Source organism: Urocampus carinirostris, chromosome 10, assembly GCF_059441175.1.
Source record: "Urocampus carinirostris isolate Australia breed hairy pipefish chromosome 10, RoL_Ucar_1.0, whole genome shotgun sequence".
Lineage (NCBI taxonomy): Eukaryota > Metazoa > Chordata > Actinopteri > Syngnathiformes > Syngnathidae > Urocampus > Urocampus carinirostris.
In genome coordinates, this window is record NC_142358.1 from 12,715,756 (window position 1) to 12,733,557 (window position 17,802).

The 17,802-nt window shown below is 42.2% G+C and overlaps 1 protein-coding gene across 1 annotated transcript; it reads left to right on the forward strand.

Moving 5' to 3' along the window:
- Nucleotides 1-3,808: 3,808 nt before the first annotated feature.
- tada2a (transcriptional adaptor 2A) lies at nucleotides 3,809-17,419 on the forward strand. The gene is made up of 15 exons (XM_088346102.1): nucleotides 3,809-3,957; nucleotides 5,278-5,384; nucleotides 5,463-5,522; nucleotides 6,813-6,904; nucleotides 9,821-9,978; nucleotides 10,042-10,130; nucleotides 10,274-10,346; nucleotides 10,422-10,485; nucleotides 12,033-12,076; nucleotides 13,632-13,742; nucleotides 15,130-15,201; nucleotides 15,297-15,429; nucleotides 15,500-15,543; nucleotides 15,672-15,751; nucleotides 16,599-17,419. Exons 1-15 carry the CDS (start codon nucleotides 3,933-3,935, stop codon nucleotides 16,782-16,784), a joined length of 1,338 nt encoding a protein of 445 aa, XP_088202228.1. The 5' UTR covers nucleotides 3,809-3,932; the 3' UTR covers nucleotides 16,785-17,419.
- The last annotated feature ends 383 nt before the right edge of the window (nucleotides 17,420-17,802 follow it).

Genomic DNA, 17,802 nt, shown 5'->3' on the forward strand with positions numbered 1-17,802 from the left:
CAATAGAGCCATCAAAGCTAAAACTTAAATCTTTAAAAAGTATCTGTAGAGTTGCAGCAGCCAGTCCCGCCAGCATTCACTCGAACCGGATGTATAACTTTGGGTGCTGCTATATATAATTGCAGCATTTTTCACTGCAAGATTGTTACAATATAGGACATTCTCCGAGTTCACAGCTCACGGATCCCTTAACAGCCAGGGTCCTCGGGGCACCACTTCCTATGGTGTGTCTTGGGCTAGTACAACCTGGCGGCGCCCATCACTCTCCAGACCTTTTTTTTCGGGGAGGGGTTAGATCCACCACACGAAACAGATAGTACTGGCTTCCATGGTTACCATTAGCAGGAGATGCCTCCTGATCTGACTCTTATACAGCACCTTCATTATCTGGTTACATTTTTGTTTTTTTTGTCGATGTGAAATTTCTATGGGCTCTTCAGAGATTAGCATTGACTGCTTTGGCAGGCAGTGGCCTGTGACAATACTAAGATTAGATCCTTAATCACTGAGGAAAAATAATTTATTTTGAAATTTTGAGTATCACATCAACAGTATTTGAGTATTTTTTAGGTAAAAACATGTCTGTTATACAAAAAAAAAAACACAGTATGTACTATTGCATAATTATTTGACTTTTTCTTATTTTTCTCTTTTAAGTGTCTGTTAAATGTTTTATTTCGTTGCAAACAATTTTCAATACGTAGTTCGGATTCCATTATGTTGCTCTTGACCTGTTTCTTTTAACAATCAGTGTTTTTAAGAATGATGTGCCAACAATTCCAACTATAATTAAAATGAATTATCCAAAAGCTCTCTCAGCTAAGGTATACTAATAATACCACATGTGTTTGTTCCATACCTGTCCACCTTTACGTTTTTGCGGTACAAAGTGCATTTATTATGCATTTTAAGCTGGTATGAAAAAAATCTGTACAGAAAAACGCAAATTTGTCAAATATGGGTATCGTCCGGTATACACCGACTATCACGAAACGGCAAATCGATCAAGTCAAACAAGTTCACCGCGGTGGCCTCTATATCATTTTTTTTCATTGCAAACAAAGTGAGCGGTTTGATGCTACTGTGCGCATGCGTCTGCCGCCTCGGATTTCATGTGGTAGTTGTGTAGTGAAAGGAAGTCCGTCTCTTTTTAGAGAACCAGCTTTTTCGGCTCAACTCATTAAAAAGAGCCATCTCTTATACGGCTCACTTGTCATGTCCTGCATGGTCGCCATGACACCCAGCTCGTCCCGCCCCTTGACACCGGCTGACACAGATTGACTTGCGTGTGGGATTCTTAAGGGCTCGTTTTGGGACTGCCCGTGGCAATACCATTGTTTTGTTTGACTCGAGGAAAAACCTGTTCATGCCCGTTTGTTCAGAGTTACTGCCTTTCTTTCTTGAAGACCTGTTCGTGCCCGTTTGTTCTGAGTGATTGCCTGTAAGCCTGTTTTTGTTTTGTCTTTGGTCCCTGCGTGTTGGACAACTTTTATTTTCTAAATAAAAGTAACAGATCGTAACGCAAATGAGTTCACATTTCCTGCCTCCTGGTTCGTTCCTTGACAGAATGGTATGGCCCACTCATGTGAACTCAGCGAACGATCCCAACCCAATTCGGGGAATACCGGGGAACGCCGTTTGCCTTTCGCCTAGTGAGGTCAACGCCCTTCAGCTGCTGATCGAGCGAGGTCAACGCATAGGACGCCAGATGGAGCAATTCGCTCAGCGGGCTGAGCGTCTGTCGCGTTACCTGTATGAGCGGTCCATGGCGCCTGTCGGCCTCAACGCCGCGCCTGTCGGCCTCCACGCCGCGCCTGTCCATTTCTGCTTACCTGTCTGACTCTCCTGCTTGCCAGTCTGAACCCCTTGCTTGCCAGTCCGACCCTCTTGCTTGCCAGTCCGACCCCCTTGCTTGCCAGTCCGACCCCCTTGCTTGCCAGTCCGACCCCCTTGCTTGCCAGTCCGACTCCCTTGCTTGCCAGTCCGACTCCCTTGCTTGCCAGTCCGACGCCCTTGCTTGCCAGTCCGACTCCCTTGCTTGCCTGTCCGACTCCCTTGCTTGCCTGTCCGACTCCCCTGCTTGCCTGTCCGACTCCCCTGCCTGCCTGTCCGACTCCCCTGCCTGCCTGTCCGACTCCCCTGCCTGCCTGTCCGACTCCCCTGCCTGCCTGTCCGACTCTCCTGCCTGCCTGTCCGACTTTCCTGCCTGCTTGTCCGACTCTCCTGCCTGCTTGTCCGACTCTCCTGCCTGCCTGTCCGACCCCCCTGATCGCCAGTCCGACCCCCCTGATCGCCAGTTCGACCCCCCTGATCGCCAGTCCGACCCCCCAGATCGCCATTCCGACCCCCCTGATCGCCATTCCGACCCCCCTGATCGCCAGTCCGACCCCCCTGATCGCCAGTCCGACCCTCCTGATCACCAGTCCGACTCCACCGATCGCCAGTCCGACTCCGCCGATCACCAGTCTGACTCGTCCAACGACGACCGCCAGCCCAACTCGTCCGACGACGACCCCACCTGCCTCTCCCCGTTCCTGCGTTTTCGGAGGAGGGAGCGGGGTTGCCCTCATCGGGAGCGTCGACCCATTCTGGGGTGCGAGGTATTTATATTCTTTCGGGACCTCAGGAGCTGTCCCTTGAAGGAGGGGTTCTGTCATGTCCTGCATGGTCGCCATGACACCCAGCTGTTCCCGCCCCTTGACACCGGCTGACACAGATTGACTTAATTGTGTGTGGGATTCTTAAGGGCTCGTTTTGGGACTGCCCGTGGCGACACCATTGTTTTGTTTGACTCGAGGAAAAACCTGTTCATGCCCGTTTGTTCTGAGTTACTGCCTTTCTTTCTTGAAGACCTGTTCGTGCTCGTTTGTTCTGAGTGATTGCCTGTAAGCCTGTTTTTGTTTTGTCTTTGGTCCCTGCGTGTTGGACAACTTTTATTTTCTAAATAAAAGTAACAAATCGTAACGCAAATGAGTTCCCATTTCCTGCCTCCTGGTCCGTTCCTTGACATCACTTGCTTTGATGCATTCTATTACGAATCATTGTGTTGTATAAAGAAGTTAAGAAATAAAGGAAGTATAAAAGGAGAAAATAAAAAAAGACAGGTTTGTGGTTATCCCTTTAATCAGTATATTACCAACAATAATTTAATGGAGAAGGGGCGGCAGTAGCTCAGGAGGTAGAGCGATCGTTTTAGGATTAAGGGATCCCAGTTCGAATCCCGGTTTGTCCGTGTTACATGCCGAAGTGTCCTTGGGTAAGACACTGAAACCCCAACACCCCCAATAAGCAGGTTAGCGCCTTACATGGCTGCACAGATCACGGCCGCTATTGGGAAATGTGAAGCACAATGTAAAGCGCTCTGGGAAGTCATTGACTTGAAAAGCGCTATATTAAAGCAGATCATTTCATTTCATTCATTTCATTTCAGAAAAGGAATTAATAATTTGAATAAGAAAATGTATTATTCTACTTAAATACAGGTATATTTGCATGTTTTTTTTCCTTCTACAGTGAACGTCCAAGCTACTTCATTTTTTTATAATAAACATCATTCATGTCGAGCAACTCAGTACCTCACAACAAAATGTTAATTAACAATATATATGATATAATGAAACACATGTACAATATAACATGTTAAACTACAAAAAACACGTTGTATTTTGTAAGGGAAAATGCAACAGTTTGTAAGGGCGTTGAGCCGTGGAGGTTGACAGGTATGTTGTTCCCTAAATATTCATACCTGTGGTCGATTTATCCATTTCAGAGTCTGCTGCGATCGGTCTTTGATTAGTTTAGCCTTAAAATTCCAACAACAGGGCGGCGTGCCGAGTCTGGAATACGTGATTGCACCGCAGCATCACTTGTATCCGTTTTAGTCTCTTCCCCTCAATCTCCCCACCCTTAAAAATATTCCATAATAAAGTCACATGGATCATCTTTCTTCTTTTGGGAGTAAGTTGAATAGTCATTCGCGTCGCGAAAACTGTTTGTGGTTGTTTTCCTTGTCATTGCAAATGAGCAGTTAGCATTGTTATGCTAACGTTACTGTGCGGCGGACTGGTACTACATTTGTTTCACACCTTTCTAAGGGTAAATATGTCGTCGAACTCCAATTTCGACTAGCTGGTTTCATTCATAAAGGCTTAATATTCAAAATCGTGGCCACTCGTTGTGTAACATTTGCGCATCTCGCTACTTTCATCTAAAAGACTTAAATATTTTAAATATTGCACAAATGTTCACATACTGATGTGGACTATCAGCGTTCAGTATTTACAATTGTAGCAAGAAATGACTCGCAATAAATATATTTTCAATTCACCAATTTTAGTAGAAGAACAATTAAATACTTAAATGGGATAAGCATAATGAAATATTTTAAATAATTGTAATGACTATCAAATTTTGTATTTCAGTTCTAGCTATTACAATTTGTTTTTATTTCTCTCTTTTTTCTGAAGAATGTTGCAACAAACAGCACAAACAAATCACTTGAAAAGAAAAATTGGATGCCGGGTTGAAGGCATATAGGATACTGTCCGCAAAATAACTTTGCACTTTTCCATAAATCATTTCAACTCATTATCATAACTTGTATCAATTATAACAGTCATGTGTTAGACATGATAAAATGCGAGGTTTGAATCAATATATGGATTTTACAGTTACAAAGTGATCTTCCTTGAATTCTATCAACATTTCAATGTGTAAAACATGAGACAAATAGGCATTTTCTCATGTAATTTTTTAAAATGGGCTCAGACATGATTGGACCGAACGAGCAAGCCACGAGGCCCCGATGAGACCCCGTGAGAGCCCGTGTCCAGTCCCCCACTTTAATGTGCTTTTTTGCTCCTCAGCTTGCTATGAAGTCGCTCTGTTGCTGTGGTATCGCCAGCAGCAGCGACCGAGGAGACTGTGTGGAGCATCATATAGCATTTGCCGTATCACATACGGGACACGATTGGTTGAATTTTAAGAAGTGTATAGCGTTGGCCCAGGTCTCGTGTTCTCACTGCTTGGAAACGTCAGACTTTATCTGTTTCTTCCTAGGAGGCCAACTCACTCACTGCAACGCACCCATTTGGTGACACACTCAGACCCCGCCAATGTGAATTGATAATTCTAGTTGACTGTAATAATCGTACAACTCATAGGGTATTTGAAGATATGAGCAGTCAAAAATCCTGATTAAAACAACTATTTGTAGTTTAGTCTCTTTGACATAAAATTGACTTTTTATATAAACTTAATGCACATGTTTCCCCTCAGACGACCCGTTCGATAAACCGCCATGCAGAGGCTGCTCATCTTACCTCAGTGAGCCCTACATCAAGTGTGCAGAATGTGGACCTTCACCTTTTCTACTGTGCCTCCAGGTGACATTTTGTCTATCCCAGATAAAGAACTTCCTCTTAATGCTAAATAAACCTAATATCATTTCTGTTTTTTCCTAGTGTTTCACTAGAGGCTTTGAATACAAGAAACATCAGAGTGACCACAAGTATGAAATCATGGTAAATTATGAAGGGCCGTGATGGATGGGCATAATCCAGGAAGACCTCTAACACCCACTAACGAAATGCTCTCAGACACATTGCTGAAACAATGTTGCCACACAACAGAAAAAATATTTAAACTACTGTAATCTCTCACACAAAATCCAATGCAAATGCAAAAATAATCAAATAAAAATTAAAAATATTAACTCTTCAGTACTATAAATAAATTTTAAAATGCCTAAAATTAACCATTTACTATTCTTTTTTTTAACCAATTTAGACACAGATCCTCTAAAAAATGTATTGATTGAAATGAGTATAACCAAAAGCAAATAAAACCAGAAGTCTCAAGATAGAAAGATTTAATGCAAGCTGCTTAGGAGCAATCAATATTATTGAAATGAGTCCAAATTCGGCTGAACTTTTCTGCTATTTATACATACATTTGTTTCTTTTTTTTTTTTTTTTGTCTTCCGCTTTCAACTCAATGATTACCCAAACCCATAGAGCCCTTTCCATGCTTGTGGACATGTGCGACGTATTGAGGCTGCGCGTGCATTGTTCAAGCAGAATGGCAGAATTCATGTCACTTAATAGCAGCCCATTGACACGAAAAGATCCTAGATCATAGATGGGAACAGCCCAAACATGCACAAAGTATGTGCTAGCAGCAAGATTTTATTTTAGTCGTCAAAGTCAACCAAAAAAAAAATTCTCTTGATCGGTGTTGGATTTCTTCATTTAAAGGAACTGAACAAACTGAAAAATTAGCCTTGAAAGTGCTTGAATCTGGCCACGAACACAGTGTACGACCCCTAATTATTGAGAGCAGGGGCCAGCAGAGTGCTTGATATGAAAAAAGGGCTACTTCGCAGAGTTTCAGTCCCCATTAACTGGGATAAACAAGGGATTACTTGTCAGTATCCCATTTTTCTCAAAACAAGGAATACAATTTTAGTCGTTCACCAGTGATATACTTAATTGCATAGTTACATACTTATTTGAGTATCTTTCCAAGCTTGTGTGCATGTTGAGCACGAAATTCTTTCAGTAGTTTATCCATTTTCCTCATTCTGAGGTTTTGAGTTTTTCCCTAGCCCTCATGTAGGTTTTAGATCAGAGGATGGTGTCACAATAGTCCGTGTTTTGCAATAATCTGTGGTCTGTGCAGCCCTTTGAGACTCTTTGTGATTAAGGGCTATACAAAAAACACGACTTAACTGGACTTGACACATCACAGTAAGATTTAGTAGTTATCCCCAAGAATATGTTTAGTTCATTTTTGTTTTGTTTTTGTTCATCTAGACATCAGACTTTCCAGTTCTGGAACCAGGCTGGACGGCCCAAGAGGAGATGGCATTGCTAGAGGCTGTGATGGATTGTGGCTTTGGCAACTGGTCCGTGAATTATTTATTATTTTTAATTCGTATACTGTATTAAGGGCGGCTGGGTGGTTAGCATGCAGCCCCACGGCGCAGAGGTCCAGGTTCAATTCCAACTACCGCAGCCTTGCCGTGCGGAGTTTTCATGTTCTCTCCTGCTTGCGTGGGTTTCCTCCGGGCACCCTGGTTCCTCCCACCTTCCAAAAACATGCATGTCAGGTTAATTGGCCAATTCAAATTGTCCCTAGGTGAAAATGAGTGAGTGAGTTGTCTGTCTCTGTGTCCCCTCTGACTGACTGGCTGGCAGCCAGTTTAGGGTGTCCCCTGCCTACTGCCCAAAGATGGCTGGGATTGGCTCCATCATCCCCGCGACCATACTGAGGATAAGGGGGGCAGAAAATGGATGGATGGACACTGTATTTCATGCTTGTAGAATTCAAGATGGCGGCTACATCGGCTCGCTACAGTTTTGGACATTTTGGTCATAATGCTCAGTCTTCGACTCAGTTTTTGACGGCGGACACAGTCAACTCAAACCGCAGATTAGTATATGATTGCAGGTTTTTGCTGGATATGCAATCATCCAGAAATCAAGTGCCTGTTGCTACGACCACTCTGGAGTGTTTACATAGCCTCGGAGTGCTACGCCAACAAGACCCAGCGGCCTACGGAGCAGAGAGGCAAGAGAAGGCGATGTGACCGGAGGAGGAAGCGAGGTTGTCGGGCTGGCCTAACAGCTAGGCTAAAGGCTAAACCCTTCAAAACGCCTCTCACATCCATTTTCCTTTCCAACGTTCGCTCTCTGGACAATAAACTGGACCATCTACAACTGGAACTAACATCGAACCGCGAGATGAAGAACTGCTGCGCTATAATTCTGACGGAGACACGGTTAAACTCATCTATCCCGGCTGACGCTGTTAGCATTGAGGGGGCTAACTGCATTCCATGCTGATAGGAGTGGCAAACTCACCGGTAAGAACAGGGGAGGCGGACTATGCATTTATACCAACAACAACTATTGTAAAAATACTAGGATAATCTCGAATCACTGCTCACGGGACATTGAACTTTTGACGGTGATTTGCAGACCCTTGTACCTCCCCAGGGAGTTTACCTCTACCATCATTACTGCTGTGTATGTTCCCCCCAGCGCCAATACAAAGGAGGCAATGGACGTTATCTACCAAACTGTGAGTGAACTGCAGCATGCTTACACCGGAGGCATTTTCATTGTTGCTGGGGACTTTAACCAGGCCAACATGAAAACAGTTCTCCCGCATTTCCACCAGCATGTCGATTTGCTACAATAGGAAGGAACACATTGGACTTGGCCTATACAAATATCAAAGGAGCATACAGAGCAGCCCCCCGCCCCTGCCATGGCTCATCAGACCACCTTTCTGTTATGCTAATTTCTGCATACAAGCCCCTGCTGACCAGAGAAATACCTACAGTGAAGCAGGTGAGGGTGTGGACTGAGGGGGTAATGGAGGCACTACAGGACTGCTTTGAATGCACAGATTAGGACATGTTTAAATCGGCTGCCACCTATAACAACAAAATAAACATAGATGAGTAAGCCATGTCTGTGTCAGCCTACATCAGTAAATGCGCAGAGGACGTCAGCAGCACCAAAACCAACTGCACCCGTGCCAATCAGAAGCCCTGGATGACTGCTGAGATACGCAAATTGCTAAAGGCATGGAACCTTGCCTTTTAAATCTGGTGATGAGGAGGCACTGAGATCAGCGAGGGCCAACCTGAACCGTGCTATCAGACTAGCAAAGTGATCTCACAGTCAAAAAATCCAGAACTTTTTCCTCAGCACTACCAACACCAGGGATATGTGGAAAGGCATTCAGGCCATCACCAGCTACAAGCCAACCATCCCCCAGTGGGGGACACTGGTATAGAATTCCAGAGGGCACAGCAGCGCCTGTACTTTCTGCAGAGGATGAGGAGAGTCCACCTGCCCCCACCCACCCTCATCACATTCTACAGGAGCACCATAGAGAGCATCCTGACTAACTGTATCTCTGTGTGGTGTGAAGGCTGCAGTGCCTCCGACTGGAGTAGTGTGAAGAGGGTGGTGAGGACAGCAGAGAAAATCTTCTCTCCCCTCCATTCAGGACATTGGCCAGAAGCGCTGCCTATCCCGAGCCAAAAACATTAGGGACCCCTCTTACCCCCATCATGGACTGTTCACTCTGCTATAGCCTCTGGGAAGAGGTACTGCAGTGTGCGGTGCAGGACCACCAGGTTCTGCAACAGCTTTGTCCCCCTGGCCATTAGACTGTTAAACGGTCAATCACTCACATCGCAAGCCTACCCAGCTGCTAATCTGTACATCTGTTTCTTTTGTTATTTTGTCCTTGCACTACTGGCAATTCTCTTGCACCTAGACACTCCTTTGCACATCCCTTCTTCTCTGCACTACCGTACTCCATTGTTATTGTTATTGTATAGTGACTTGTTTACCTGACTGCCCATTTTGCACATCTGTTCAGCTGCTCCTCTTGCACTCTTTGCACTACTGTACACTACTCATAGCTATAATTATTTACCTACCATTGCACATCCATATTATCTTTTTTTGTACATTATGACCCCCCACTTGCGTGTTTCACTCTATAATTTTTTTTTGCACTGTTTTACATAAAATCCCCTTTCAATACTCCAACTCAATACTACATATTTATATCTGTATATTTAAGGAAACTGTGCGGGTCAGATGTATCGATATTTCGTTCTGTATACATGTGTACAAGAATGACAATAAAGTATATCTGATCTGTATTGAAGAGCATAAACCATCAATTCACCTAAAAGTGAACACCCCAATTACAATGTTGAATTACAATATTGAAAGTTATTAAGCCCTATTATTTTGTTTTATTTTTACTAATTTGATGTGCCTCTACTTTTCAGGCAGGATGTGGCCTACCAGATGAGAAGTAAAAGCAAGGAGGAATGTGAGGGCCATTACATGAAGAACTTCATCAACAATCCTCTCTTCTCTTCCACGTTGCTCAGCATGCGCAGAACAAAGGACGCTCGCTTCGCAGATGGCGCCATTCCTTTTAAATGTCGGTGGTAAAAAAAAAAAACTGTGACTAATATTCACAAACTAACACTAATAATTCAAACAGCGACTGAAGATCCACCTCGGCCCACGTTTGACTCAGTTCTGTCCAGGGACATGGCGGGATACATGCCAGCCAGAGCTGACTTCATGGAGGTGAGAAAAGGATTAGATGATTTTATCACTATATGACTCTGAATCAAAACTCGCAGTCATCATCATCATCCAAATATTTACATTTCACTCTGACACTGTTCTCCATCGCAAAAAAATACTAATTATTGCTCCCTGACTAACAGGAGTTCGACAACTACGCCGAATGGGATCTGAAAGACATTGAATTTGTGGACGATGACACAGACATCCTGCGCGGTAGGTTGCACAGGGCAGCTCGGCTCATCCAAACACGATAGTGTGATGATATTGCCTATTTATATTGTGTTTCAGCACTCAAGCTAGCCGTGGTGGATATATACCATTCCAGATTAAAAGAGCGACAACGCAGGAAGAAGTAGGTTGGCAGCTCTTTGATGCTGCTTATTCGTCTCTAGGTTGCAAACTTGACTTCTCAATTGTCTCAATATTTTGCACCTTTAACAGTAGAGGCCAAATATTATTTTTCCATGAAATGATAATGACATTCTTGAACCTCTTCCAATCTTAAGAAAGAATTGGCTTATTTTTTCCCTACCTTCAGTCAGTTTATTCCCTACATCAGAGGCCAACTTTTTGTGTTCATATTGTGAGGGCTTAATTCGGCATTTTGTTGGAGGTTTTCACTTCTTGTATACACCTCAAGCTCTGCAGAAACCTGATGCGCAATCTCCTGTGTTCGAAGAGAAAAACTAAAACCTGTAGGACTGCAGTCCTCGGGGACTAGATCCTAACTAAAAAGTACATCATTCAAAAATCTATAGTAAACCCTAGTTTCTAATGGTCAAAACAGCTTAAATGATATTTGAGGCTAGAGCAACCATAGCAAGTGTGACAGTGACGTCATGCTATTTTGGGGGGAACAGGTGCTTGCCAAGTCACACGTCAATAAAGACAATTCGAATATATTTGACACTTTTAAAGTCAAGTCATGTTTATTTGTATAGCCCTTATTCACAAGGAGTCTCTAATAGGAGGGAAAAAAAGAAAAATGGAAGCCCCCAAAATCAATAAAACATTTTACCTACAAATAAAATAAAGGCAAAATTGAATTACTTTTTGTTTTTTGTGACTTGTGAGATTTTTTTTAGTCCGTGGGGAGCTGTTTCAGTTTTTTTTAGTTTCAGTCAGTTTATTCCCTACATCAGAGGCCAATCAACCTTTTTCACCCTGAGTACTCTTTCGTTACTGATTTGTGTGAAAGGCTTTCAATTCACATTTCTGAAAACAAACAAACTGATATAACGGTGTTGGTAGGATTTATTTCTGAGTTGTAATTATTGTCAGTGGCACTAGAATAGTTTCAGTCAAACACACAAAAAAATAAACTAAAATAAATTACCGGTATATAAAAATGTATCCAGAGATATTATTAAGAATTACAGGTAAATACATTGATCGTGTTGATGAGTTTGTATATCAGTTAAAAATGGGACTGTTGCCCGCAGGCACCGCTTTGATGACCCCTGCTCTACATCTTGAATTAAATCTAATGGCAATCCCTACCTTAGACTGAATGCTGCAAACCGATATGCAATTTCTAATCTTTACATTCAAATTAAAAGTTGTGCTGATTTCAAATCCAAAGCCAAGCCGACACCTGCTGGAACATGTCAATAGTAAGTGGTTTTCAAATCACACATTATAGGAAAGCTCCCTATTCGATTGAGTACAGGCCTAAGACTTTTTACGATTAAGGGCTATACAAAAAAAACATGACTTCACTTCTACCTGCTGAAATTTTGTTTAGCCTATATAAGTGAACTATAGAACTAAGAAAGTCCACAGAACTGAACGGATTACCGTTAAACAGAATTAATGATTGATCTTGCAGCAAAACAACTTTAAGCAATCTCTACTGAGATTGTGTTCATACATGTTAAAGATTCTCTCTTTATGTTTTAGGATTATACGCGATCACGGACTCATCAACATGCGCAAATTCCAGAGTAAGTGGGTCCTTGTCACGCTTGCACACACAGTTGCTATGGCTACAAGCCAACAGCTGCAGCTTCAATGACTCAACGCGTGATGTCGCAATGCGCTCGCAAAACGCCAATCCAGACCACTTGTTGCGTTGATGTGATTGGCCAGCTGGGGTTGAAGTTGCACGCTCATGATTTATTCATTTTGCCCACCCGTCAGTTGTATCACTCCTTATCTCCCGGAGACAAAAGACAAGTCCCACTGGCTGACGAGCTGCCGAGCAGTCGCCATGGTGACGGTCAGAGATTGTGTGCGCGCTCAGGTTTGTGTGTTGACACTCTAGCCTCAGAGGCAAGCACACACCATTTTTTCTAAAGCCCCTTCATCATCATTACTCAACTGTTCTCCCCAGCTTTGAGAAAAACATGCTCTGAGGTGCCCAATGCGCCACGTGCTAGCGTCAGCATGTGTTTAAGTTTTCTGAACGTCATAGCTCCCTATGGGCCGCGCCATAGTGGGCAAATGCATGCTACACCTAAACTAAAAAATGTGTATTAGTGTAAGGATTATGTGTAAATTATGGGCCATGCAAAAAAGGATGGTAGTGTTTCCCAGTGGTAAATTATAATGGAAGGAACGACTAAAATGTAAGCTACATATTACTGTTATTTTTACCCATCACCTATAGGGGAAGAAATCTGTCTCAAAAACCAATATATACCTGACTTACTCAAAATCTAAAAATAATATGGCTTGATAAATGCACATGAAATAATCACATATGTGAATCACAGATATAAATGTGGTTCTGCAAAATACATGATTCAACCTGAATTTCATCTTTTCTTGGCACTGGAAAAATTGAGAATTTGGCTTCGGAAGTCTTTAAAAAGCACTTGAATTCGGCCATATAAAAGGTGTACAAACCCTGGATATAAAATATCTATGCACCCTGAACCAATAGTGACATTTTTTAATATTGTTTTTCCTCCATACTGTTGCATATAGCCTTTATCAGACTCAAAGTAAAACATTTTTCAGTAGGGGTATCTCCAATTAATTCTTACTGCCAATATGACTCAAAAGATATAAGTTTCCTTTGCCTTTTTGTACTGCGACTCTTTCAAATGCAAGTATGAAAGCTCCATTTTAGGCAACAGCGTCCACTGGTAAATTAATACACAGTATCACTTTAATTTCTTGTCATTTTATAAATTATCTTGCTATACTGGTAGTGCATAAATGTCCACTGGTAAATAAGGCTGCACGCCATGAACAATTGCCATATTAGCCGGGCGAGGACAAATCGGGTTTGCCTTGAATAGGGAACCAAATTAGCTATTAAAAATGTACACCAAATCACAATTGTTCAGATTTATGTCAGACTCAGACACAAAAGCCTTAATCCAATCTGGTGTCTGTGTAGTCATTTCTTACACGGCCCTCCCATATCCGTCGTATCTTATGAAAGCGTGACGTGTTCAAATGAACATGAAATTGATCTGTGAAGTGGTCCATCTTCTGCAGTTTGAAAAAAGCATGGCACATTCACGCTCCTCTCTTTTTCTTCTCTTGCAGTTCTGGAGCATTGCTACCCAAAAGAAGTTCAGGAACTCTATGACATCATGAGACGATTCGCTCGAGTCACGGGACCCGTTGAACACGACAAATTCATCGAGAGTCATGCTTGTCAGTATATGACCTTTTTGCACTATATATGCTTTTATACATTTAAAATATTCTTTTTTTTTTCTCATTTATATCAATGCTTCTGTGATCAACACTTCCATCATCCACACACTCATCCGTTTATCTACCCACCCATCCATCCATTTGTCATCAACCCATCAATCCATCACCCACTCACTCATCCATCAAACCAACCATCATCCACCTGTCAACCCACTCATCCATTCATCTACCCACCCATCCATCCATCTGTCATCAACCCATCAATCCAACATCCACTCACTCATCCATCAAACCATCCGTCAACCCACTCATCTATTCTTTTACCCATCCACCCATCCATCACTCACTTACTCATCCATCAAACCAACCATCCACCTGTCAACCTACTCATCCATTAATCTAACCAACCATCCATCCATCTGTCATCAATCCATTACCCACTCACTCATCCATCAAACCAACCATCATCATACTGTCAACACACTTATCCATCCATCGATCCATCACCAACCCACTCATCCATCAAACCAACCATCAACCATCCGTCAACCCACTCATCCATTCATCTAGCCATATCCATCCATCCATCCATCAATCCATTATCAACCCACTCATTCATCTATCCTTCCATGCATAATCAATACACTCACCTTTCTATTTATCCAACATCAACAAACTCATCCATCTTTCTATTTATCCAACATCAACAAACTCATCCATCTTTCATTCCATCCATTCACCCATCATCAACTCACTCATCAATCCATCCTTCATCATCCCACTCATCATCCATTATTAGCCCACTCATCCATTATTCTCTCCTCAATCCATCCATCATCCCCTTATTTATCCATCATCTACTCAACCTTTTTATCCATTCATCCATTTATTATTCCATCTATCATCAACCTACTCACTCATCCATCCACCCATTTATCCATCATTAAATCACTGATCCATCATCCTCTCATCTATCCACTCAAGCATCCGTCTATCAATCAATCCCTATATTTCTTTGTTAATTGTCCTTACTTGTGATTTAAAAAATATAGTTTTGGCTAATTTCATGTTATTGATTTTATTTTTATTTCCTGTTTTAATTTTCCTTCTTAAAGACACGAACAGAATAAATTCACTTTTTAGAGGTATGAAATGTCTAGAAATATATTAGTGGTTTCAAAGTTAAACCATTGGCTCAGGTTAACTCTTTGTAGCACTTTTACAGCACTGAAATTTAAAAGAACCGTGAGGCACTCTTCTAATTTAAAAAAAAAAGTGTATATAAAGGTAATCTGACTGCATTTATATGGAGGTACAGGAAATCATAAAGCATTATTTTCCTCGTTATTTATCTTTTATTTAAAATGTATTTCAATTTTGGTAGTGGAATTTGAGCTGCAACGAGAGATCCGGAGGTTGCAGGAATACCGCAAGGCCGGAATCGAGCTGTTTTGCAGTGAGTACTAGACCAAACTGAGCACGGCCTGCTTATAACAACTGACTTTTTGATCAACAGTGGTGTGTATTTTGTATTTTTTTCTCGCGGCACAGGTGCCAAAGTGTACGAGCAGGCCAAGCGGATGCGCGAGGACGAGCGGCGCAAGAGGAGCATGCTGTGCGACGTGCTGCAGTACATCCAAGACGGACGAGCGTGCCAGCAGTGGCTCAGCAAGCAGGCTTCCATGTAAGAAACAGAGTCCTTGTGTTCATGCGTGTGTTTATTGATCGTGTCACTTTTCATTTCTCGGCCGTAGAGATGCTGGCATCACACCAGCTGTCACGACAATCACAACATCAGGTAACAATTATTCCGGTCGGTCTACGTCTATTGTGTTGAATGTCAGTAATAACTGGCGTGACGAGCGGTTGCCCGCATGAGAAAACGATTTGTGTTGAGCTCTTGTTGCATTGCGTATGTCTCCATAGCAACAGGTAGAAGGAGCGCCCCTCCCCTCAACCTGACCGGACTGCCGGGTACAGAAAAGCTCAACGAACGAGAGAAAGAGGTAGGAGGGCCCGTGTCAGAAGTAGGGCTTCAAGCTTAACTAAATGACTGAGGGAAGGTTTTTTTAGTTATGTCTCGAATTAGGGTTTCAAATGTGTATTTGAGGTTCATACTTGTATTATACATCAAAATATTTTTTTGTAAAATAGTCATTTCTTATTCATCTGAGCCAAAGTTGGGTTTGTGGCTTAGGCTTAGTTTTTTGGGGAATTTGTATCCTGATCTTCATTTTTAGCTAGGTCGGTTTAATACTTTTCTCAATTCGAAAATGCATGACGTCATTCATATATTCATTCAGACTGATAATATAGCATAAGTACTCTTGAGTTGTCCCTGAAGTGCACACTTGGGCCCCGAAGTGTGCACTTCCGGACTGAAGTACGCTCGGTGCTGAGGTGCCGCACCGAAGTGTGTTACTCAAGTAGAAGTACAGTTGCTTCAGGATAATATTACTCAAGTAGAAGTAGAAAGTAGTCATCTAAATAATTACTTGAGTAACAGTAAGTGGATGCTGTGCAGACCCTTTACGAAGAGAAAAAAAAACAGTGAGACCTTCCCCGGCCTGACTTAAGGATCAACATTTTATGGCAAAACCCGGCCTGAAATTTGGACCGGGTCTAATGCAGACTTATAAATACTGTATGAATTTACAATCTTATCCACCATATTCTGCAGTATATAAGGTGCACCAGGTTTTAAGGCGCCCTTACAAATTTCTGGCCAATTTGGGGTTTTTAGGTACACTAAAAAACAAAAATAATCCAGAAATAATGTTGGATGATTGAGTTCTCTTGGATACGTTTGTCTTAGCTGTCTGACATGCTACTGACCCGTTGCATTACGTTTAGCTGTGTCAGGTGGTGCGCTTGGTTCCTGGCGCCTACCTGGAGTACAAGCAGGCCCTGCTAAACGAATGCCGGAGGCAAGGCGGCCTGCGTCTGGCTCAGGCCCGAGCGCTCATCAAGATCGACGTTAACAAGACACGCAAGATTTATGACTTCCTCATCAAGGAGGGCTGCATCACCAAGGCCTAGCCACACACTTTATTATACGTGATCATTTGGACCGGACTTTTTAAAAGAACAACTCTGAGACCATAACAAGGTATTTAAAGAGCTTTGAAATGTTCATACCGTTCAGTCTCACATCAAACTGCTGTTGAATAGCTCCAACTACTGCTGAAAAAGGACTTCATGTGATGTTTAGTTTGCCCTGAGTAGCGTCGTTAGCTTACAACCTGGTATCGGTGATCGCCCATCTGTATGTAGTTGGAATTAACTGTAAACATTCATATTTTATTGTATTAATTGTTATAAAATGTTAACATTTTCATCAAGAATGAAGCTGGGGAATTTCGTAAACATTTGCAATGAATGGGAATAAACTGCACATTTAGGTAAAGTTTGTCATAAATTCCTATGGGAATTGAAAATAGTGTAATCGCTCGTTTTGAAAAAAAAAATGTAGACGTAAGCTTGGGTACTTGTAAATACAGACGCTGCCCTACTTACGAACGTGATGAAATCCAGATGATCGTTCGTAGTTGAATTTGTACGTAAGTTGCTTCAGTGCTATATTTTGTATGTTTAAGGTTCATATAAGTATGTTTAATGCTTGTATAAGCAACCTGTATTGTTTTGTACTACAAAATAAACATTTCATAAAATAATATGCTCTAGAAAGATTAATAAAGTGAGGTTTACCTTACTTTTGGAAGATGCGCTTCAAGAGGTCCTCCTCCCTGGTAGAAAGTGGCCGAAAAAAAGCAACCATTTCCTCAACCGCATCAAGCTTTCTTAGTCCACTTTAATTTCAAAAGAAACGGCTCGCCTCTTCTTTACACTTTACACCAACCATATTAAATGGATGCACGAGATATTAAATAATAAAAATGTCAAAGTTCTTAGTGCGATGGAGATACAGTATGAATGTATCCACACGAACTAGGAAGAGAAAGCAGATTTCTTCTTCGGGGTGGATGCTGGGTGAACTCACAGTGCCACCACACGCCGGTAGCGGCGCAAGGAAGCACTACAGTAATGTCCTGTACTC

Coding starts and splice junctions, on each gene's coding strand:
- tada2a (XM_088346102.1), top strand. CDS start 3,933: ATGGATCATCTTTCTTCTTTTGGGA. Junction 5,523..6,812: donor ACCACAAGTATGAAATCATG/GTAAATTATGAA, acceptor TTGTTCATCTAG/ACATCAGACTTTCCAGTTCT. Junction 15,544..15,671: donor CACGACAATCACAACATCAG/GTAACAATTATT, acceptor ATGTCTCCATAG/CAACAGGTAGAAGGAGCGCC.